Consider the following 24,805-nt stretch of genomic DNA (forward strand, 5'->3'; position numbering starts at 1 on the left):
AAATATCAATCTTTGCATCCATCACAGTCTTTTCTCACCAATTTCTTTCTGTGAAATTGGCTGCAAACACAAGACAAGCAGCTGCAGCGAGGCGCGTGCTGCTTTTGATTTGATCCATTTCAGGAGGTGTCAGACTGTTTCCTGAGTGTGGAATCCCTCCTGGCAAACTGGTGAGCATCAAATTGAACAGCAGGAGGATACAATGCAATCTCTGTTTCAAAGAATACAGCGGTATCTTTCATTTGACAGATATTTCATCAGAGCATCATCAAGGAATGAAGCTTTTACTTCAAAAAGTCTTTCCAACAAGGGGACTACAACTACCCACTAGCTTCAGACACATATCTATCGGCCTTTTGTGAATACCAGGCAGCTCTGTCTGTCACTCACCTCTGATGGAAGAGAGGCTGCTCCCATATTTAGCTTTGGGGGTGCCAGTCTGCAAAAGACGATTTGGATGGACTCAGAATTGGCTCTGATCACATGTAATTATCATCACATTAAACCTGTACTGAGGGTGGTGCTGCCACTAGTGTTGGTGTTCTCTCTGCTGTCTTTGGTCCACTTGGTTGGTCAGATTTCTCTTTTTTTTCAGCATAAATTCATGCGTGTTGTGTTAAGGAATGTCAGAGTCTGTCCAAGTACAAAACTTGGCTTCTGTGGTGAATTCTGGAAGTTCAGCACGCTGCACCAAAATCCAATGAGCCCCCGAAATCTCAGTAATAACCCCCACATAAATTCTGTAAATGGGAGGACATTTACACTGTAAAGTTTGGGTAATAAATGTACTGCTCACCTTTGTTTTCTCCTTCAGATAAAGTTTGGCTAACCTTGGAGTGTGTTTAAAACCTGTCTGATCTTCTGTCTGCTCCATTTTGTACCCTCGTTTATACGCTGTGTGCATTTGTTCGTTGCTACGCTTCTTTACACGTTACTGGCACCAACTGTCTATCTATCTGTCTATCTGTTGGATCGCGGTGAAATCATCTGCAGGAGTGTGTACGTCAGTAGAGAGAACAATGGAACACACACCTCAGAATGATCCACAGCCCTACAAGTGTTTAAAAGCTTCTGCAGGGTGCCTTTGACCTGACTGAGTATTTGAGTACAATCTCATTATTACTGGTGGGAAAGCTTGCCATTACTGGAAGGAAAAAACACTGATGCAGAGAGAAATGATTTGGCAGGGAATGTCAGATATCAGCAGCTTTAATCCAAAAAATATCAGCCGAAGTCCGAACACAGTATCAGTATCTCTCTGCCATCCACCTGCATCTGCGCCGTCTTTATCCAAGCACAACAGCCTGTTCATTCTTTATTTAGTGCCCAGCATTTAGTGTGTCAGCACATTTTCTCATTCTTCTTCTTCTTCCCTTTTACAGGTGCTGGTTTGGCACACTCGCACAGAGAAACCACACCTCGCAAATGAGCCCAAACATCGGAAAGACACTGTGGTCATTGAGGTGTGAGAGGAAGAGCTGAGCAGTGGATCCAGAGCCAGACGCTGATCGTGGCTGGTCAGCACCGCCTGGCTGGGACTAAATGCGGCGCCCCGCTTTCTCTCCTTATCGGGTTAATACAATCTGTCCACCACAGACAGTCTCTGAGGAGCTGCATGATTCAAGACTTCTGGCTGTCCGTCAGACGTGCTCCATGAGGACTGGACCCGCAGTGAATATGTTTGCTTTACAAACTGGGATGACTTTGGACTGTTCATTTCCCCCATCCATGGCTTTGCTGTTTGTGAAGAGAAAAAATTTAAAAAAGTGAAGAAAAAAAAAGTCATGTTACTGAATTGAAAAGTGCCACGTGATTCATTCATGCCATGTGAATCATTAATACGTCATCATCAAATGAACTGTGATATGGTTGCCGTACAAGCAAGACCAGTGGTCCAGATAACTGCCTGGATCTTATGGCAGTGTGAAGCTGTTTTTTACAGCAGCAAATGAATTTCAAGTATATTTTCCCAAAACAAACAGCTTCCATGTCAGTGCATTAAGTATGAGTGCATTAAGCTGGCCCTCTACAAAGTTCTAGTATACACCTATTAGCGCCCGCACATATCAACACGCTTCATGTCTTTCATTTAATCTGTATCTTAAATGTGTGGTTTTAGGGGACGTCAGCTGGTCTAAGTGTTTCTTTTTCTTTCTGTCATTGAGAATTATCTGTTGATTAAGAGAATTAACGTTGGTAGATGTATTTTTGAACTTTAGAGAGAGCCATGCTAAGGTGGATGCTAACCACAACCATCTCCAGCTGTGTACTCAATGCGCCAGTGAGAGAAGGTGCAGAAATGTATTTACAAAACTGCTGAACCGTTTTTTCAAACCATACTACCCACAACCCCCTTCATTATGGAAGACTATTGGTGCCAGGCATAAGGAAAAAGTCAAAAAGTCAAATTGTTGGGAATAAAAGTAGGAATCGGCACATTATTACATTATTTATATCAGTTAGAATACAGTTGCACCACCTCCGACAGTCACCTTCACACTTCATGGACGTACACACTGTGGCAGCTGGCAGGGCTCTCAGTCGCTCCCCTGACTTGATTTGATGGACCAGAGAAGTAGACTTTATTCTTGACATTTCCACTTTATTCTTTAAAAGCAAAGAAAAAATCCTTCTCTTCTGATTTATGTTTCTTCTTACCCCTGGCACTAAACTGAAAGTTTGACTTTGTTCTCAAATTGCAAAATAAAGATAAGATAAAATCTCCCTCCTCTCATATTTTCACCTCATGCCTGGCATGAATAACTTTCCGTACTACTTGGAACAAATTAAGATTTTGGAATTTTTTTGCATCACCTTCATCATCTGCCGGAAGCTTCAGGTCTGTTCGGTCTGGAAGAAGAGCATCTTCTTCATGTCTTCACAATGGTTATTACCAGTAAAATGGTAATGGTAATCAGAGGCCGACACAAGCAGCTGGATTTCCCAACGCTGGTCTTCTCGGTTTAAATTAATCCCATTTATGCCTCAAAGTTAATGTGGTGATGAGGTATTGATGCACAAATGCTGTGTAATTCTCATCTATAGCAGCCTGAAGTGATCGAATGCAATGAACTGGACCGACCTCTGCCGTCCTCTCATTCTGTATGTATGTGAAATATGTGATCAGGTTTGGAAATGACCCACATGAAGAAACAAGGAACATCTCTTCTGACAAGCTGCCACCAATAATGTAGAGTCAGTGGGCTGAACACAAAGAAAACTCGCCTCACAAGTAAACGCACCTGGCAGCAGAGGAATAAAAAGAACAAACTGAATAGACGGGTTCTATACATCAGACAGGCCTCTAGTTTCACAGCTCAAATGTGGAAGAACTGTTTCGCTCAGTGAACATTAACGGCAGTATTCTCTTTCGGAACGGTGTTGCCGTATGATGTGAACACAGGACATTAAAAACAGGATTAAATCCAGGATACAACAGCCTTTATTTCAAATGACCCTCTTGCAAAACTTGGAACAGAAAAAAGGAAAAAAAAACTAATAAAATTCCAAAAAGATAAAACAGTACTTTTACAGTTAAAAGAGTCATTGGACAAAGATGGACACAAAAATTCCTGGATATTTTTTAATGCACGGAAACCACTTTTTTTTCTCTGTACTAGGCACCAGAAAATGTAAACACATTGGAAATAAACCTGGAGGACTTGAGATTTATTGAATATGTTTATGTGTCATTCACACTAACCACGTGAGCGCTACAGTTATTGCATGGCAGAGGGACCCTGTGTATACGGACATGAGTCGACGCTCGGCAGTGTGATCGGAACTCTGTATGCACGTGTGTGTGTGTGTGAGTGTGTGTGTGCGTGTGTGTGTGTGTTTGTTCATTTCTACTCCTGCTCCACTGTTCTCACTCAACAAGGACTGGACAGTGGTGATGGGACCCATCCAGAGTTTTCATACAGGTCCCCTTTTGCTAGCACTGTCCAATCCCGGTCCTCGTCCTGCCAGTCTAGCCCTCTGATTGGTCGTCCAGGTTTATTTGCTTCAGACTAACTGTGCTTCTCTTGTACTGCACACAACAAAACACCACAATAAAGATGGCGGATGGCAGAACATACTGCTATAGCATCATATATGAAGGGAGAAATATTTTGGGTGTCACATTGGTCCAGTTTTCTGAAAGAGTTTGTGGAAATCCCACCCTGCAGTTGGAACTGACAGTTCACTTGTCTCTGCTGTACCCTGACAGCGATCTGAGAGACGAAACCACAACACAGCGCGAGATACAGTAACTGTTTTGCTATTTAAAGTGCAGTAAAGACAAACTGCTGTGATTCCAGTGCTGCTTTAATTTGCCTCGGGGACTGCTGGGGAAACGGCTCATTTCAACAACAAGGAATGTCTTAACTGGGTCGGAGCCCAGTTTCCACTGTAGGCTACCCAGCTCCTTTGGTTTGAAAACACATCAAAACACCAGAACGTGTCTACAAAGACACCCAGGGGACCCAGGGGCCGCCCAGCCATTACCGAGGCTCAAAGGGAATCCTTGACACGCAGAGTTTTGGGTTGTTTTTAACCAGCTAGCAGTATGAGAAACAGGGTTGGACTGATACATTCACCTGCTGCTAAAAGTACTAACACCAGAGAAGTGATCAGACTGTGTCATCACAGCCAGTGTAGCATATGTGTATCAGCGGTTCCCAACCGTTTTTGGCTTTTGACCCTTTAACGCAACTGAACTAAAAAGTAATGATTACAGTTTCTGTTTTATATCAAGCTAATGGAGTGGTGTCTGTATTGCTTTGGCTGGTCTGTCCCTGCTATGTAGTCAGACAGCTAATGCTAGCTAACCAGCTGCTTGCTAATATAAGGCTGTTGGCTTATCGAGTAATGCAAACCGCGGAAGAAAATATATGCAGATATATATACACATGTGTATGTATACACTTATTAGTCTTTTTGCAGAGAGGGATGTGAAAACATCAATCTCATGTTTGTGTTAAGTAGCTTAGCTTAGCATAAAGACCATTGGCTGCATAAAAGAAGTGGATGTAGCTTCCAGGTGTGAAAAGTGAAGCCAATGCTGAAGAGCCTCAAACCTTCATTCTTTCTAATGGCCTGCAGGGGGCTTCCAAAAAGAAGTGGAAGTCAATGAGAATGAAGTCTTTGTGGAATCAACTTCACTTCTGGCTCCAAAAAACCAAGATGGCGACGCCCATGAAGCCAAACTCGAGGCTTCATAACGGGTGATGTGGTTACAGGTAATTGGTCCACAAACCAATGGATGATGTCATGGTGGCTACGTCCACTTATTATATACAGTCTATGACAAAGACTGGAGACAACGGCAAACAGTTTTTTGTCAGAGCTCATCAAAATAGTTCCATCACATAACTCACTAACATTACAAACTGCATTTTGTACATTTCTGTTTGTGTATGGATTAAACAAGCAAGACATACCGTGTTCATTTGTGAGCTCTGTGGGTGCTGAGAGCCAGGCTAGCTGCTTTACGGTCCGTCTTTACGGTAAACTAGGCTAATCGCCTCCCAGCTCCAGCTCAATACTTCGCAGACTATTTTGCAATAAAAAAAGCAAGGATTCAGAAAAAAAACAAGATTGATGTTGTATAATTCTAATGCTGTATCTTATTTCCTGTTTTAGTTATCTAGCCACCCTTCATTCTTTGTCTTCTGAGCCAACCGCGAGGTTAGGAACCACTGGTGTTCATGATCTTTAATGTAGAGCTGATCAGAGGGACACTGAGGTTGTAATAAGACACTGTCTGACTTAATACTCAGACATGTTGTGCGAAAATGGTCAAGTTACATAACAATGACTCAGTGAATCAGTGCAAAGTAACATCTGCTGTATAAGCAGCTTCAAAACCGTGTCAGTCAAACCCCGTTTAGCAATGCTAAACTTTACTTTAAAGTAAACTGGAGTACCTCTTCTCCAGACCATGTCCCCCCACGAGGTGTCACATGATGAAGAGAACTCAAACCAAACAAAGTCATTGAGAGTCGAAGCATCTACCTCTGTCCCATGGTTTTGAAAAGATGGAGGGTTCACATCTTATTCACATAAATACAGTACTGTTCAGACGACTATCTGCTACGAGGCTCTGCTCGCCCTACGGGGGGGGGTTACAATATACACACAGCAGAGAGAGGGGAGAGGACAGGGTAGCATAGACCAACCACAAGATAGCCATATCTACTGTAGGCATTGAAAGACTATTCACTAACTATCCATTTTGGTAATGTTATAATATTACTAGAGCAGACACTTGGAGTTATTGGTCCAGCAGCTTTCTTTTCTGTCAATTCTGCTAGTTTTGTCTCTTTCTTCAGACAACAACAATAAAAGGAACCCAAAAAGGAAGAGGAAAGCAGAATAAAGATGGGAAACAACAGCTGCCAGTCTTTCTTTTTTCCCCTCCATCCAGTGTGATGTCATCTTGGCTTTTAAAGGAACTATGGTGAACGTGTGTGGGGATTGGGAGGGGCAGTCAGTCTCCCCCCGCTGTGCGTTCTTTATTCAGGGCTGTGAGGAGATGGGCAGGTCGGGAGCTAATTTGGCCGTTTTGTTGCCATATGACTGCCCTCCGTTTCCCCCTGCTCTTCCTCTGGACCCCCCTTCACGTCACTTCCACAGCTGAGTGCTGAGGGTCTGGCCGGAAGCCGCCTGTGGAGCTGCGGGCCAACCGGCCGCTGGGGCCCCTGACTGGCTGAAAGTGGCTGGTGCTGGACCTCCGCCACTCATGGCCATGCCTGACATCTGCTGGGTCATCTGAGTGAGAAGAGAAGAGAGACGAAGGGGGGAAGGGAGTCAGTGTTGGAATTCATCAGAGCAAAAACAGACAGATATTCCCTCATCCCAGAGGCAGAGGCTGGGGTGAGGGGGGTACTCCCCATCCTTTAGCCCTCCCCTGCCTCCATCCTCTGCTTTTTACCTTCACCTCTGCTCTAAAAGGCTTCAGGCTTCCCCTGCTCTCTGCCCCAGTCTCTCCATCCTCCCACCACTTCCCTGTTCACCTTCTACCTCTTCACCCCCCCACCCTCCCCATCATCCACCTGCTCTGCTCCCCTGCTTGCCTCCTTTTTCCATCCTGTCTTATCTATTATGAATGTGCATTGCTGCAGCGCTACTCGCTTATCTGGTCATCTGAGAGCTGTGGGTGACTGTGTGTGTGTAGGTATGCATGTATGTGTGTGTATAGGTGTGTGTGTGTGTGTGTGTGTGTGTGTGTGTGTGTGTGTGTGTGTGTGGTTATAGTTGTGTGTCGGCTAAGCCTGGACATGCATGCAGCCAAGCGTTTGTTCATCAACTCACTATTCCATTACATCTTCCTGCACAATACGCACACACACGTCTCACTTTGACTGTTCAAAGGCAGTGGTGTGTGTGTGTGTGTCTCAGTGGTGATTTATGATCTCTCATTAACCTCCCCAGTTGTCAGGATGCTGACAACAGTTGTGTGCAACCACACACACACACACACACACAGACTGTACGATGAGGGGTGGGTATAAGTGGTGTGTGTTTGAGCAGCGCGTAATGAACTAATGAAGGAGAGGCTCTTAGACAGATGTGCTGACGGGCGTCCCAGTATTGATCCAGTATAGATACAGCTGGAAGCCTTTTTGTTCTATCTCTATTTCCACTTTATTTCTTCCTTTTGCCATTTTGAATGAGTGAAGAATAAAATCCATCGTCCATCTGCCTGTTTTGGGTAATGTTCCTTTCACTGTGCCACCTCGTCAGGCGTGCCTGAAGCTACCTGTAGGGTCCTACATGAACACAAAATAATCTAATAGTGATGTCAGAGAGACTAGTGTGTTTGTGTCTCCTCTCACTGGTCTGAGGCGGGCGGGTCTCCGTCAGAAAAAACCTGAAGTCGCGTACTTCCATGCACCCATGAGGATTTAGCAACATTTGAATCAAAATGTGATAACATTTGATGGGCTGACTGCTTATCTTGCGAGGACACAGTCCACATGAAGCAGATTAGAAAAGTTTTTGATTGTTAAAGTCTTAGCTAAGAATAACTAATGATGTCTTCCCTAAAACGTTAACAATGAATGTTGCTTAATAGTCCTGATTTTTTAGATAACTTTGCCATTGTCAGCCCAACCTACCTAATTTGTATATTATCAATAATAATCTTCATTTATAGAAAAGTTCTCTAAACTCGAGTTCCAAAGTGTTTCAGACAGAGTAATAGACAGGACAGACAGGATACGACAGATACATCAAAACAAAACAAATAAAACAAATGAGAGTGTCATCAGCAAAAGGGCAGTCAATAAAATCAAATAAAAATCAAATGACTCGAGAGATAAAAAAAAAAAACGTAAATTAATCCTGATCAAATAAAATCTACATTAAAATAAAATAAAATCAAGAAAAACCTTTGAGATGTTTTAAAAGGTCCCATATTACGCAAAATGCACGTTTTAAAATCTTTTCACACATAACTATATGTGTCCCTGGTGTGACTACCATCCTCTCTCTCTTTCTCCTGCTGCACCTCTCACTAACTGTGTGTGAAAACACATTGTTTAGATTTGGCTCCATTTATGATGTCATAAGGGGATCTGTTGATCATGTGACCTCCTCAAGAGCTTCAGCGGGCCACCCGTCCCCGCCCCCTGAAAACCTCCTGAATCCAACTCTCCGACTCACATTCTGTTATTGTTTTCTCCTCACTAACACCAACTCCTGCTAACGTGAAGATGTCGAAGGCGACAGCGAGGCAGCAGATTGTTTTGTTTTTCTCAAACAAAGCGTTCAGACAGAGGCGGAAATCCTTTAAGAAGACATTCAAGAAGACTAAGAAGAATTCACTGATCTGATATTAATATTGCGCCCCCGGCACTGTGTGGGTAGAATCATGACAATAAGCGTATTTGTCACTACCACCAGGTTTAAATGAAAAGACCCATGAACCCAGATGTGGGTTGTGTGTTTATACCAGGTGTAAATGGGGCATGAGAAACAGTTCATACAGGTAAAACAGGGACAGAACACACTGACCTGACCAGAGCTGCAGCGCCTAGAACACAGCTACTTTTCTCTGCAAGCACTGTCTGTTACTGCACTGAGAGTCCAACACAACTGAGGTGGGGAATACAGAGCTAACCTCTTTGGTCTGGTTTGGTCTGTTTCAAATCAATCAAACACACCACATCTGTCAATAAGAGCTGGGCAACACTGACTGCAACAGACTGGATTTTAACCACAGGACCAATATTGGCTTCATACTGAATGTTTAATCACTGCCTGCAAAACTGAAGATCTGCACGCCATTAGGAATAATAACGGACTTGGAATGGATCACACATTGAATGAAAATAACAAGACAGCTCTAACTTCCTATTAGTTTAATATACTGTATACATTCTTTTTTTTTTTTTTTTTACTTCCACCCGGTTATGTATCACTCCTAGCTAGTTAGAGGTTTTTAAATGACTTTGTCACCACTCAGCCTGCATCAAAGAATTCCACCAAACGTTGGTGAATTCAAGATGTACTCATTAATCATTTCATAGTGCTGCGCTGGGATTAGGGACCAAGGGAAAAGAAAGTGACTTGACAGAATTATATCATCTAATACAATAACTTTGGTTATAAAAAAGATTGAAGAGTTGATTAAAGCTGCTCTTCTTGGGCTTTTACAGAGGCTGAAGGGGTGAGGTCATTACCGCACTAAATTAGGGAGCAGAACATTGTGTAAGACCATGTATTAACTTTTAGGCACAGGATAATGGAACTCTTCCACAGGTGATGTAGAAGAAAAATACACTACATTGATGGCATTTATATTTAGGTTAGTAGCAATACGGTAAACATGTAAGTGTAACATTCATGGGAGAGAAACTGGAGTTGAACTACAAGCAGCTAAATGTTAAAATGAGTTCGTCATCACAATAAAATCACTTAAGCATCGATTAGAAGGAAAATATGTATTTGAGTCTGTCCTCAGCATTACCTGGCTCACGTTCCACTGTCCTTGCTGCTGACCCTGCTGCATGCTGTACATGTTCTGTCCCTGGTTGGCGGGCATCGCGCCCTGCTGCTGCATGCCCATATAGCCGCCGTTTGGCAGAGCCATGCCGGACATCATGGGTCCTCCGCCCATCATGGTGGTGGGTGGGACGGCCGCCCCCATGCCTGGAGCAAAACCCTGCGCAGAGAACTGCATCTGAGGCTGGCCCATGTACATCCCTGCTGGAGCAAAGACCAACACACACACACACACACACACAGTTAGGTTTATATAACTGTGCTCTACAGGAGCTCATGTTAAATTTCCTACTACTGAGCATATTTTCAACCAAACATAAGAGAGGACAGAGCTGCATTAAAGTAAATAAACTGTTTTCCTCACACACTGCAATAAATCCAGTTTTGCTTTGATCCTCGACAAGATATGTAGGAAAATTATCTTAAAGAGTACATAGTTTTAAAATCCAGCCCAGCTAAAATCTTCGCCTCTATAGCCACTAACTATTTCTTGTTATTGTACTTTGTTTCCCTTTTCCCAAAAACACACTCTGTGGTCTTTCCTTGTAGAGTTGTTAATAAATAAAGTCATTCAGGGATCTCAAAAGCATCCATCTCGCAAATGGTAAAGCATGAATTGTTGATGATGATGTGCTTGGATGTGTTTTTTAAGAAAGTTTCAAAGTTCTAATTCTAAACAATTTCAATATACCACAACCCAAAATTGATATTATTTATGGTCGGCATTTGTACTACAACACTCATTCAAAGTAATTACATTGTGCATAACGTATAAAGTACGTTTCAATGTTGGTGGCAGAGTCCGCCATTCCCATGAGATTCAAATCTGGGAATTTACAGGAAATGATGCAGCATGAACTTCAACGTTAACGTTGAAGTCCGTTTGCTCTTCTTTTTACGTGAGCGGAACATTTCCTACAGCTGCTCCACATTAAAAGCATTCAACTGCAAAACGCTTTTTATTGTGAAGCAAAAAGGAACAAAATGCACAATATTTGGCACCAAGGTCAGCGCTTGGTGGGTCAACTTGAGGATCTGTGCTGTTAAAATGCACTGAAACCGAGGCTTCAAAGCCGTTATATAGATAAACAGATGACATAGATGTAAAAATAAAATCATGAAACCAACCAGATTGTGAGTTTGCTGGACTGAGCTGGTTTCAACGCACCAAAATGCAGAATCACGTGTTAATAATACAATGAATCTGAAACTGCACAATATCATATTTCCATGAAACTATATCACCCGCAGGTCTATTTGCCCCTCAGCACTGTGTGAGACCACCATGAGAATGTGATAAGTGGCAAAATAAAACATGAATTTATCAGTATTTTTACTGAGTGAGGGAGAGAAAGGAGATAACTTCTTTTAAAGGACCAAATATCCTCTGACATTAGTCTGCTATGGTGACTGCCACCGGACACTTAAATATAGCCTCATTTGGCACATTTCATATCATGTCTCAAGATTTTAGAATCCTCAACTTTTACAGACTCATTACAGAAATCAATGAAAGGTCAATAAAGTATCCATGGATTCACAGACTGTTTGTAATATTTTGTAGCTTAATAGCTTGTATTCTGACGTGTGATCATTTTGTCATTAGCTGCACTGAAAGCCACCTCCATCCTGTTACAAAATGGTGGAGGCACCCATGGTCATGTACACACACACGCACACGCACACGCGCACGCACAGGATGAAAGTCAGTGATTTGAGGCATTAGCCTGGCGAGGTTTGCCTGGCTTTGATCTCCATCAGCATTTATTTGAATTCAGAAAGGGACAATAAGGCAGCAGAAAGCCCTTCATCTGGATTTCCATTCCTAATCCTCCATACATCAGTACGGACATGCAGAAATATAATCAATATGCACGTGTGCCTGCTGTACAAATCTTCTGCCTACTATACTCCACTATTCAGAAAACATGTACCACTAATGCTTTCCCACACACTCAGGATGATGTATGTTTATGTATGAACATCCGCCTACACACACACACACATGTAAACAGTCATCACACATAATAACTGTGATATGGATGTGATTTCTGCACACTTCTCTATTTTTACTGCAGCAGTGGGGCTCCAGTAAATGCAGCGTGGAGTGGACCTGCGTGCTTTTCAGCACGCTGACCTTTCATCTGCCTTCACTCTCCTCCATTTTTATGATGCGTCTTCCCTCTGATGTATGCGTCAGCGCGTGTTGGTGTGTATGTCTGTGTACAAACACCGTGTGAGTGTGTGCCCAGCGCTTAATACTGCTGTGGGTTTTTTCCCCCACTTATTAGACACTATGTATGCGAATAGTGTTTACATTCTATATGTGCAACACATTTAAGTGCTTTAAACTGCCAGTCCATGGACTCAAATGAATGGTTTGTGTTGATGGTCCTCTCTTCAACAACTACTATTTATTTGCCCTTGAGTGAGGCACTGCAATTTACAACTTTTCTGACACTGAAATGACAAAAAATGGATGTATTCCACATAACTGGCTCAGAACTCAGAACTCCACAATGGGTCACAAAACTTTGTTTATTTTGTTCTCTAGTATTTGCTTTCCTAAAAAAGTTAACTATCTAGGATTGTATCATTCTTTACAGTTTTGACTATTCAGCCATATAAAAGTGATTCATTCGAATGAATCAACTTGGGAAGGGGACAATCATTCTTTGGCTAAACACAACGCAACCTGTGACAGTGGAGGAGTGAACATTGCTTTATTTTCCCAAAAGGTGTTGGGTCCTAAGTAGTTGGGAACCAGGGTTCTACGTTTTCACTCTGCATGACTGCACACCGTATCTGTACAGTACAGTGTGACTGCTTTTGTTGGGCAGGTGAGATGCAAACAGTGAAAAATTTTATTTTTGGAACAATATTCCCATGAGCCTTCGCATGCTCGGGTTATTTCCTGTAGTTGAACGGATTATATTCAACAAGTACATGTATTAACCAGACTTGGAAGAGTATATTCTTAAGAGTCAACTGCTGCAAATTAGTGTGGCGAGAAGAGATGATAAGCTCCACTGACTGGACATGGGTGACAAAGGGTTAATAAAAAAGCTGCACGTGTTACCTTGTCCTGGTGCAGGCTGTTGCTGGCTCTGCGGCTGACTGCCCACTGAGCTGCTGGCATACAGAGACAGGATGGAGTCTTTAGATAAAAGCTTCTTCTGCTCCGCCTTCGTGGTGGTAGTGGTGGAGGTAGAGGAGGAGGCGGAGGAGGAGGTGGAGGGGTCCGCCTGCGGAGGTGCTGTACTGGAACCAGACTGTCAGGGAGGGGATGAAGAGAAATGTCAGCAAATATGTCAGATATGTATATTTTAGCCAAAGATTTCATCGTATATACGTATATGGTGATGGACCTGCTAGCGGTCACCTTGAGCACGCATACTGGATGTAATACAGTACAGAGCTGGATATGCCTGTAGCAGGACTGGGTACATTTTTGATTGTAATGCTGATAATATACATGATATATATCTTTTTGGAACTAAAACCAAAACAATCCTTGAAAAACCTTGAAAAACAATATACAAAGAAAATGAAATCTTAAAGCTTAGCAGGTCAGGTGACAACATGTAGTATGTTCTACAATTTATTAAATCAAGAACCTCAATAAATTCAGCAAAATGAACAAATGAACATTTCCACAGAACTAACTCCATCAGTTCAACAAGAGTCATCACACTCACCACTCTGTTGCTCTAAGTTTGACTAATTAATAGAAATACTCACTCACTAAGTAATTGATCCCAATCACTTCTCCTTTGTCGTTTGACTGGTGTAAAGCTGCTGTGAATTAAACTCAACACTTCCTGCTCAATCTGTAGGTTTCACATTAAAAGCCTTCTAGCAGCTCAAAAGATGTTTCCGGTCGTCTTTTAATGTAAAATATCTGGAGCAAGTGTTAAGTTTCAATTGATTATAGCTTAAAAGCGATCAAAAGAATGATAAAGTAGAACAAGTGGAATTGATTGGTGAGAGTCAATGGAAATGTACAAGCAGTAGTAGGTAGTAGTAGAACAGTTCAATGCCAACGCCAACTTTCAGTATTTGATATTATTTTTACCTGACCTATGCCCTGAAGGACCTCATGCTGTTGAACATTTGATCATTGGTATGAGTTACGTGAGATAAAACATAAGCTAAATAGTTTTTTCTGTGTTTCTTAGTGTGCACAGCTAACAAAAACTGTGCATACAGACTGGGAGTATATTCACTGGTTCATGCTGCATATATCAGGGTGAGAATAGATGAGACCAGACAAACAGGAGGGAGGTGAGGGAAACAGACAAGATAAAAAATAAAGGGGAGAAGAGCACGAGTTGAATAAAGGACAGGAAAGGAGAGAAAAGAACGGAGGAGACTACAGAGGCAAAGTATTGTCACTGTAAGTGAGACAGATGACATTAATTAGGCTGCTGCAAAGAGAGGCAGACATGAACTGTTGCAGACAGGACACACACACACACGCATGCACACACACACACACACACACACACACACACACACGCATGCATGCACACACGCACACACACACACACGCACACACACACACACACACACACACACACACACACACACACACACACACACACACAAATACTGTCTTGCTCACATGCACCTTTTCATTTAAAAAATAAAAGCCTTTCAGGCACACACCCATTATGTCTAATGGATGGAGCTGACAAAAAGGTAACACCTGCTTAAGAGCTCTGTACAGGTAGGTGTGTGTGTGTGTGTGTGTATGTGTGTGTGTGTGTGTGTGTGTGTGTGTGTGTGTGAGGGGATGGAGAATGGGGACAGAATGGGGGGAGGCGATAGTCAGCTGGACTTCATGAATAAGATAAGGGGAAAACAGTGGCATCTGCAAAACACACATACACACACACAGGTAAATAAACACTTCATCCACAACACCTTATACATTCTCCTACTCACATAAACATTAACTTAATACTCTCTCTCTCTCACACACACACACACACACACACACAGACACATACACACAAAGAGCTTGGCTGCTTAGCAGGCAGCGCTGCTCCCCTCTGTCTCTCTCTGCTGACTTCCTTTGACTGGAGGAGGGAGGGAGGGAAGGAGGAGAGGAGGGAGGCAAAGGAAGAGATGGCACAAGACTGGAGGAGAGAGAGAGGAGGGGAGAATAGAGAGGAAAAGGAGGCTCCCAGTGTTTCCGTTACATACATGTTGCAGCAGCGGCCTGCTGCTCCAAAATGATTGCAGCCACTGTTTCAAATTTTTATGAAATGTCATGAAGTTGAAATTACACGACGGTGCTGAGCCGTCCGCTCCACTGAATTCAATCGAACGGTCGTCCCTTCACTTTTCAGTGTGAGGACGAGCAGCTGGAACACTGGCGGGATGTCAATCACTCGCCAAGTCATGACAACCAAATAAACAACAGCATTGTCTCCGAGGCACAGTGACAAACTGGGCAGGGAACAGGATTACGTCACAGAAGAATGAGAAAAAAGGCAGATTTAACTCGCTAATGTTAAAGTTTGAGTGCAGGACTTCTCGATTGCAAATAAATGTTTGTTACATTCGAGTCTTTACCAGACGAGTTCACACTGCCAGGTTAATCTCTGTATTTCTCTGTATATCAGAGTTTTTTCTGATGTGACATTCTCACCCTGGGGCACCAATCCTGATGTGTTTTATGCCAACCAGAAATGATTGGTTTGCCACAGCGGAAAAGCGAGGGCAACCACAGAGATGGAGGAGGCTACAGCGACCAGGAGGACAGTGGGAAAACCTGCTCAGAGAAAGGATGAAAAAAAGAAACCTGGGGTTCAGAGGAAGGACTACTGTAGAGCCCACCTCACAGAAACACAGACAGGAGTGTTTGTGTCACTGCCCAAAGGGGGAGACAAAAGTTCCACAATGCAGATTTAAGTTATTGTGGAATTTGTTCCAGCTACTGTGAGCCACCATAAACCGTAAGCGAACCCAGTGAACCCATAACACCGGTACAGTTACTCCAGTAAACATCAGTAAAACGATTGCCAGTGGTGTTTGGATCAGCTATGGGTGAAAATATTCCTGATTGCTTCTCAGATTAGCTTGTTACAATATTTCTCCAAGAAAAAAACGATACCTGATGTCGATGAGGAAGACAGTCGGGAGAGGTAATCTATGGAGGGGCTCAAGGCTTTTAGCTAAACCCCCACGTATCAATCTTTTCGTATGGCAGGGAAAAGAAATGCCCGTCCTTATGTATGAAAAAATAGATATGTTCTCATGTTTGTTTTGCTGCCATGTGTCATTCTCTTTCATATTTTAAATCACCTATTGACATTCACTTCCACGCCCTAGTATGCCTGCGGCACACGTGCATCAGCCAGGTACAACAAAACTCTTTAACCCCCGCTGCTGAAAAAAACCCTGCAGGAAACACTGAGAAGCACAGAGGAAGCAAGTCAAGGGAGGGTAAGAAGAAGGGATGAGACATGGAGGGTGGAGGAGAGGGAGGTGGGGAAGGACAGAATGAGTACAAAAGAGGAATGAGGTCTGAAACACAAAGCGATACAGAGAAGGAGAGACTGAAAGGGAGGGAGGAAAAACCTCGAAGGGGGAGGACAAGTTGAGAGAAAGGCAAACAGGGGCGGATGGAATAAACGGAGTTGAAGAGAAAAGATGGATAGCTTATCTTGTCAACACACACACACACACAGACGGGGTCCATTTTCTCTCAAGTGGAGCCAGCTAAGGTGAGTCAGGTGTTGACGGGGGCACGATGGAGCCTCCTTCCTATTAATAGCTGCAGAGCATTAGCATGATACTTGCTCCTGAATAGAGGAGTGAATGGAAGGTGAGAACAGGCAGCAAACCTCCCTCACCTGATCCGTCTGATGTCAGCGACCTATATAACATGACTCAATCAGGGAGCTAAGCCTATTTGCCGCTAAGCTTGATCGCAAAGTTGAAAAATACATTTAACAGACTTCAAAATCCCCCAAACTGCAGTAATCGCCAGCCATTCAGCTTTCTTCTACGAGACATATTTGTAGAATGGACGGCGTGACTCAGGCGGAGTCTACTGGCTCTGAACTCGTGTGATAAGACCACCATCCACAATGATTTAAGAAGGGAGCAGCAACATGTGGAATGTTAACTAATGACAACTGCTTGGAGGTGGGGAGAGTTTAATTAACTTGGTACTTTGTAGGATATGGTAACTTTCACTTTCACTGCGTATGCTTTTGGTTTTTTAATGGTTGCTGATGCTGACGGAGAATTATCTCTGGACTCCCCCACAGTTTCAGCGTCTTTCGGCTTTTTTGGCAGCGGGCTGCTGTTTTCAGTGAAAAAACTCTAAACACTCACTGCACACTACCTGCCCAGCACCCAGCAGTTACCTGGTGAACAATAGTGGAGCATTTAGCAGCTAGAGACAGATATTTCCATCAGAAGTTGGAGTGGAGACCAAAACCTGAGCTAAAAGAAAAATGAACATCATACAAAACGTTCTCCAGATCACCTCTGCAAAGTGACTCTGCTCCAGTGTTGCGATTGCAGCCTGATCTACAAACGAATTAAGGCAGGTTTAAGAAATTCATGTTAAAGCAGTGTTTCCCAAACTGTGTGCACACGTGACCTGGGCTGAGTGGAGTGACACTGAAACTGAGCGGACGTTTCACAGCAGACAAATGTAAAAACTCTGGTGTGACTAATAACGCCGCCAGTCGCTGCACTGCATTGTATTAATTGGTGGAATAAAGCCACTGCTCATGTCATTAGTTGGAGCTGTACTGGAACTGCTGCGGCAAATCACAATATCTGTTGTGAAAATCAAAGTACCTGTCGTGAAAAAGAGCTATGAATCTGATTCTTTTGGGAAGAACAAAGAAACTGCAGGGCTTGAAAGGTTGCAAGGCTTTTTGGCTTCCAAAGGCAGCGTGACAGAAATAATTCAGGAGCCACTGGGAGTGTATTCCCAGAGACAACCCATGTAGTATTGATTTATTATATCCTATATCATTCCATTCATTTGGCAGATGCTTTTGTCCGGAGCAACTTCTCCCTCACACACAACAGGAGCTAATGTCGGTGTGCTGCTCAAGGACTCATGGATCAAACCAGCAGCCCTATAATGAATGGGCGACGTGCCCTTCCAAGCTGACCTACAATACATAATATATGGTCAACGAGACTGTGGCGTCTGAGTCACGGACGGGCTGATATCTAGTGGTCTTTGAAAACATCAATATATCACTGTCAAAGTGAGTGTTCTAGTTACTGTGAGGCTAATGAGACAGTGAAGATGTTAAGTGGCCTTTACTTTATACTGGTGAACGCCTTTCTTAAAATTAAGGCCACTTAAGACAACACATTTCCTCTCAGCCTTACAAGCCGTGCACCATCTGTGACTGCCAGACACTCCAGGAGCATTAGCTCCATTTGCACTGAAAGAACAGAGAAGCAATCCAACACATTTCTCTCCAAAGCCAAACTGGTGGCACACATTGGAAAATGCAGTGATATATCGGTCTAACCTCACCTCTAAATGGAGAGAAATCCAAGCAAAGTATGTCACATGTGTCATCCATCTTTATCTTTGTCATTCACTCACACACACACACACACACACACACACACACACCGACCACATAGTGTGTGATGTGTTGCAGGGCTCCTAGCAGCACATTGTGTAATAGAAAGCCTCTTTAACAAGGCTCCATTCTTCTGAGCCAATGTTGGTGTTGATGGGTGCAGCCAGAGCTCTGAATTACCACTCTGACAGCCTTTTCCTCACTGTCACTATTCATAGACCTCTACAGCCAAACACACACACACACAAGACTATCTTTCTCCCTACGGTTTTCCATCACTGCTTGAAATACTCATACACTCCCCTCTGATAGACCATCTGTGGCTTTAAAACCACACTGGGCCCTGTGTGTGTGTGTGTGTGTGTGTGTGTGTGTGCTGAAGGATTTGTGCTAATTTACCGAGAACAAAAGCTAAGCTTGTTTTAGAAATTTGAATTCGAGAGAGAGAGTGCTAGTAGAGAATGGGACGGGAATAAGGAGTGGAAGAAAAAAGTGAAAGGAAGGACAAGAAGGAGGAAATGAATTGCTTGTCAGTTCATTACCTCACCCCTCTCCGCTTCCCTCGACTTTTTCTTCTGCTCTCAACAAACTTCAGTCCTCCCTCTTTCTTCCCCTCATCCTTTCTTCGGTGCTCACAGCATTCCCTTTTCTTTTCTTTCCTCACTCTCCCCGTATCCCCTCACTCCTTTCTCCTATCTGCCGCCCCTCATACTCTCTCTCATCCTCTCTCTCATCCTCTTCTCTCATCCCTCTCCCAGTTGTTTCTTGTCTCATTTCCATTCCCTCTTTCATCCTGCTTAGTCCCCAAATGCAAACACACTGCACAAAAGCCCCTACTTCCCCTTTATGTCCATGTTAGCACAACACATGTTCAGCATGGGGACACTTCCTCGCTGATATATTTTTGACTTTGATGCATGTTTAGGGTCTTCCTGCTAGATAACAAAGAGGAAGTCTCTACTGCTTATAACTTTAAATCTGCACTAATCAATATTAACACTAAAAATAGATTAAATGACAACATTTAATTGGCAACATGTCACTTGTATTGGCAAACCAAGAACTGACTGATCACCCAACTCCATCGTTCCCCTCAGCTCTGCTGAGAGTTACTCAACTTCTCAACTTCATTGTTTAGGTTCAGCCTAATCAATAAACATCAAAGGGAGGCAGGTGAAGTTAGTTTCTAGCTGGAGACAAACAGTTCAAAACAGAGCTGGTGGGCTCAAAAACCAGCTCCAGATAAATGCAGCTGTTGTGCTGCCACCAGGTGACCCATTAAAAAAAAGAAAAATCAATGAAGGCAGGTTGAATAGAGTTTAAAATCTCTTCTTGATGATTCTTACGCAACTTACCAACTTCAGAAGCCACCACCCTCAATTACACCCAGACTTGCAGCTTTTCCTCCATAATGTTTGGCTGTACTGACAGTTTTATGTACTGTTGCATTAACCTCGTGCGTTTCCTGGTAAAAGCTGCCCTTCTTCTCGCCATCTTCAGCAGTGATTCACTGAATTCTAATTTGACCATTCTTTATGTTTAGACGTGCTCTGTTTCAAGTAGTCTGAAAAGCAGAAGCTTTGTATGTTGGCTCCAGATGGTGCGCTGATTCCATGGCTTCTAGTCTTCCTCTACTTGTTGCACTGTACAATAAGGAACTTTGAATTTAACTGCAATTTGGGGTTGGGATAGTTTTTAAGCACTTAGGAGAACAATTTGATCCTCACTTGCATCATAAACGTCATTACAGAACACTATTTGTTAAAAGACCAAAAACTGTTGAAACTTTGAATTATCCACAACGTTTGAAGGAAAATGTCATATGGAGTGGCAGGAATGAGTCACTGTAATATCACAAGAATCATCTGTTACTTTCTGAATACTGAGCGCCAGTTTTACTTAGAAAATAGTGCCAGTGTAGTCAGTGCTTGATTTACTAGGCCAGCAGTTCATTATGCCATCAGCTCTTGGACTGATCCTGGACCTGCCTTCCAGATGCACACTCTGAGTAAAGGAGAGTTCAGTTGGCACAGCTCAGCTGTCAGATTTCTATGAGGACATGCCGCTCATCAAATAAGTAATAAGGTAATGCTAATGATAACGTAAGGCCTTGGTTCAGCACCTCAGAAAAACTGTTAATCTTACTCAAAATGTGACTCACAAAATTATCATATTCAAATTTAAGCTTGATGAACATAAACCAAAACTTCTCATCTCGTTCCGACTACAGCAATAAAATGTTATGTTTCTTAATAATAACCTAATAACCTCTTTGTTTGTCATAATCCGTCTTTAGTCATATTTAAGCCTGACGCATGTTTCTTTTCATCACCACAACCTTCCCAGTGGCTCATGTAAACCCCATCTGTGCTGGGTTTATACATTTTCCCCACAGAACTGACAGGTGCACATAGCGTGACCTCGGTAAATTCAGGGGAATGCATAAACGACCTCTGCTAATATGTCTCCTTTTATTTGAGACGCACCTTGCTGACACAAATGGCACCCCAACAGCCCAGCACATCTGTGTGATAAACACAGCACATGTGTTTGGGGCAGAATGAATCACATCATAACAGGCACAAAAACCTCAGTAAATCTGGCCCTGGGTCTTGTATTGATTACTCACTAACCGGTAACCTGTGTGAACCCAGCAGCTTTAGGGGGGAAAAAACAGAGACCAGATTGGTGGTGGTGATTCAGGCCGGCGCTTCTGGTGTGTCTGCACCACTGCACTCATTCTCTCAGGGCTGGAGGGGCTTCATGCTCCATGTCCTGCACTTTCCTCCACCTTCCTTAATTCCTTCGTTCCTCTCCTAACCTGCCCTGCACCCACTCATCCTTCTTTTCCATCCATAACCTGCACCGAACAATTTCAGGACTTCATCTCGTCCTCTGCTCTTTCTCTCTCCTGTCATCCTTCTTTCTCTCCCCATCGTTCCAGGTTAAATGTTTACTGGGCCTTTTCCTACATTCTTTTGAGCTTATTGGTAAAATCTATTTAATAACTACATTTTCCTCGCTCAGGGTGGGGTGAATGAGAGACAGAGGACAAGACATACAGAGTGTGTGTGTGAAAGAGAGAGAGAGAGCGAAAAGCTGGGGATAACACAAATCCTCCCCCTCCTACAAAGCTGTAATCGTATTTTTATAATTGACGTATTCGCAGATAGCCGAGCGCTCCCCGATGCCGGTTAATAGCTGAACGAATCAGCAGGCTGCCGGCTTCCTCTTTCTTCACGCACCCAGCTAATCACAGCTGTAAAGCTATATCCGCCTGCTGAATCCCAAATTCAGCCCTCGGTGTGTGTGTGAGAGGTTAGGTGGATGCATATTGCACACATCCTAACTGTGTCCTTGTGTGTACTGTTTGTATGTATAGGAGAGGAAAGTTGCCTGAAAATGCAATAGTTGAGGATGCAATGGAGTTTCCTCTTGGGAGCATGAAGCTGCACAGCAAATTTTGTGCCCGAGTGAGGAAGGGAGCAGGAGATACATTCATTATACATGGGAGAGTTTGGCCCAAAGAGGTCACCTAAATCCAGTGGGGTTCTTCCTCTAGGGAGCAGAAACATGCCCAGGCAATTAGTTTATCCGATGTGTTGGTTACAGACAAACAAATGCAAGGCTAACCTTCACGCCAAGGCAGAGGCAATTATTACCCACATACTGCAAGATAACTGCATTCCCTTTACATGCTGCTGGAAATGTCTGTCAACGTCTCAACGTTCCACCAGACACGTGGCTCACACACAGATGAGCGAGATCAGAGTATGAAGGCAACATGTAAGAGGCGTCTTTAGACCTTGGTGGCGTACTATTACACAGAGAATAAGTCTGTCCGTGACAGCTTCAGTGAGCTCCATCTTCTGTGTAGAAGACTGTGGCAGAAACAAAATGTCCTGTTTGACATTCAAATAATCCAGTCGACAAGACAGACAGCGCTGCCACAGGCGGAGGGCCATGTGAGAGCAGTCTGCCATCAAAGTGCCACTATGGAGCAAACACTGGCTGTCTCAGAAGTGTTGTGTAACAACAAGGATTTAAACACCTGCAGGGATTAATAATGACTACAACACCACTGTTGGGCCCACCAGAAATGGTGAGGACTACAAGTATCTTTGTCTTTTCAACAAAGGGCTCCCTGTCTGAACTCAGTTTCCCAGAGTCCTTTAGTTTCACACATATGTGCTAAACACACCCCTGGATCCAGTTTTACAGCCACCATTGTGCCTCAGTGTGGCCTGTACCAAGCAGACCACCTTTTCCATGGCAGCGACACCAAGCCCTGCCTGAACCAAGTTTGTCAGCGCCAGCAGGTACGACCTGAAGTCTGCCAGCTGATCTTCAGAGCAACAGGAGAACAAACTCTAACTGGTCATATATAGCATAGCATAACTGCATACATGGCTAAGCAATGGTTGAACCTCGTTAATGTATTGGTTTTGTTTTGCTTTAATATTAATAGAGTTTGATTATTGTGATGTTGCAGTTTACTGTGCAGCCATAAAGTTAAGTTGCTGTTAGTTTGCTCACACAGACACAGGGTCCTGCATGCAACTAACCATCCTTTCCTAACCTGGCGCCTTCATCCCACACACTCACACAAGCAGCTCTACAAATAGGCCTCAGCCGAGAGACAAAGCTAAGCTAACAGCTACAGCACTTAGCTTTCCTTTGTCTGCCTCTGACCCACACACCATTTAGTTTTCCCACCTTTTTGCAGTCCTCCATCTTACTTTCTTTTGCTCATTCACATAATACCAGATTAATAGTATAGTTACTTTATGAGACTGAATCAGTTCAATTGACTCTTTTTCCGTCCTTTGCCGATAACACCTCTTCATCTTAACTAAAGTAAGATTTGGGTTTTTACATGAATGTATTGGTACTGTAAGTTAGTACAGGTACTGCTTTTGCCACTGCTGCTGAATCATGGTGCACTTTCAACAATTAGAAGCCAGCAATAGTGAAGATTTCTTTTCTAAGGACAGCTGCGTGTGCAGCGTTGTATTATTGTATAACTGAACCTCTGAAGTGATGGTTCAAAGAGCAGAATGCATTATGCAGCTCAGTTCTGTGGCTTTGACCAAAGAAAAGTGTCAAAAAAAGGTGTAAAAATCCAACATTTTCACACAGTCTTACTTTTACTATTACTGATCCCTAAAACTGTAGAATCCACATTGTAACAATCAGACTATTGTCTACAAGCAGCAAAAAATTCAAACAGTGGATAGACTATGCTCGATTTTAATGGTTTCCATGTTCTTCTTGTCTCAGCTATTGTATGCAAATCATACTTTAAAAAGGGTGCAGCTTTGCTTAATTTTTCTTCCTGCTATTGTTAAAGAGAGCAATAATTCTCTGTTTTCCTCTTGGTATTGTGCACGTCCATGGTCTTGGCTTGCATTTATATTTAAGTACATTCAACCATGAATCCAAGTTCATAAATTACACCCAAAAATGCTTGCACAATATGTCTGATTTAAGCATATATTTGTACATATCTAACAGTGATTAATGAGGCAGAGGATCAGATATAAGAGGGAAGGTAAAGGACGTTTAAGGAGAACACAAAGAGTGTAAAATAGAGGAGGAAGAGGACAATGTGAAGGACGTAGAGGAGAAGAAAAGGAGCAGTGCTGCATGTACAGATTCAAGGAAAATATGTCAAGGGTTGAGGGGATGAATGGTGAGGGACAATAAACCAAAGGAAGAAAATAGAAGGACAGAGGAGAGCATGGTGGATGACGGAGCATAAGAACTGTGACAAAAGGAATGGCCAAATGTGAGAGAGAGGCAGAGAGTCGACCATGACAGGGAGGTTAGAAAGAAACTTACTGACAGTCTCACACACCAAGTAACGTGAATCGTGCAATGCTCCGTTCTAACAGTCTCTTATCAACATTCAAATGCTGTTAACTCAGCTATAAAGCGGCGACAAGCAAATCATGTAGCCTTCACTGTTTTGGTGTTACCAACAATTACTCTGTTTTGATGACTTAATAAAGCTACTGTAGCCATATTAAAGATTATTGATGACCTCCAATTATTCGTCTAAGTGTTCTTTCAAGGACACTGAGAAGAGGAATGTGAAGGTTGGCTTCTATAAATTAAAACTGGACAAAGGCAGCCGTTAATGGGGAAACCTATTCTTTATAAAAAATAATTGACATTGGTAGGGATATCAGGAGGCACAGAAGCAGTTGTTGCTGTTGCTACACCTGCCAAGCTTTCCA

At 43.0% G+C, this 24,805-nt stretch overlaps 2 protein-coding genes across 2 annotated transcripts in view; one reads left to right on the top strand and one right to left on the bottom strand.

The window, feature by feature from the left end:
• b3gat2 (beta-1,3-glucuronyltransferase 2 (glucuronosyltransferase S)) overlaps positions 1-1,469 on the top strand; it is a 42,208-nt gene extending 40,739 nt beyond the window's left edge. Inside the window, exon 4 of the mRNA XM_070841229.1 lies at positions 1,383-1,469. Coding sequence (XP_070697330.1) covers positions 1,383-1,469 — 87 coding nt within the window. The remainder of the gene's footprint in view (positions 1-1,382) is intronic.
• A 4,074-nt stretch (positions 1,470-5,543) lies between these two features.
• LOC139210938 (stromal membrane-associated protein 1-like) overlaps positions 5,544-24,805 on the bottom strand; it is a 93,321-nt gene continuing 74,059 nt past the window's right edge. The window contains exons 9-11 of the mRNA XM_070841151.1: positions 13,070-13,262; positions 9,956-10,194; positions 5,544-6,753 (exon numbers count right to left, since the gene is read on the bottom strand). Of these exons, the coding sequence (XP_070697252.1) occupies positions 6,607-6,753; positions 9,956-10,194; positions 13,070-13,262 (579 nt within the window). The 3' untranslated portion in view covers positions 5,544-6,606. The remainder of the gene's footprint in view (positions 6,754-9,955; positions 10,195-13,069; positions 13,263-24,805) is intronic.

The sequence above is a fragment of the Pempheris klunzingeri genome, chromosome 12 (assembly GCF_042242105.1).
Source record: "Pempheris klunzingeri isolate RE-2024b chromosome 12, fPemKlu1.hap1, whole genome shotgun sequence".
In the NCBI taxonomy this organism is placed as follows: domain Eukaryota; kingdom Metazoa; phylum Chordata; class Actinopteri; order Acropomatiformes; family Pempheridae; genus Pempheris; species Pempheris klunzingeri.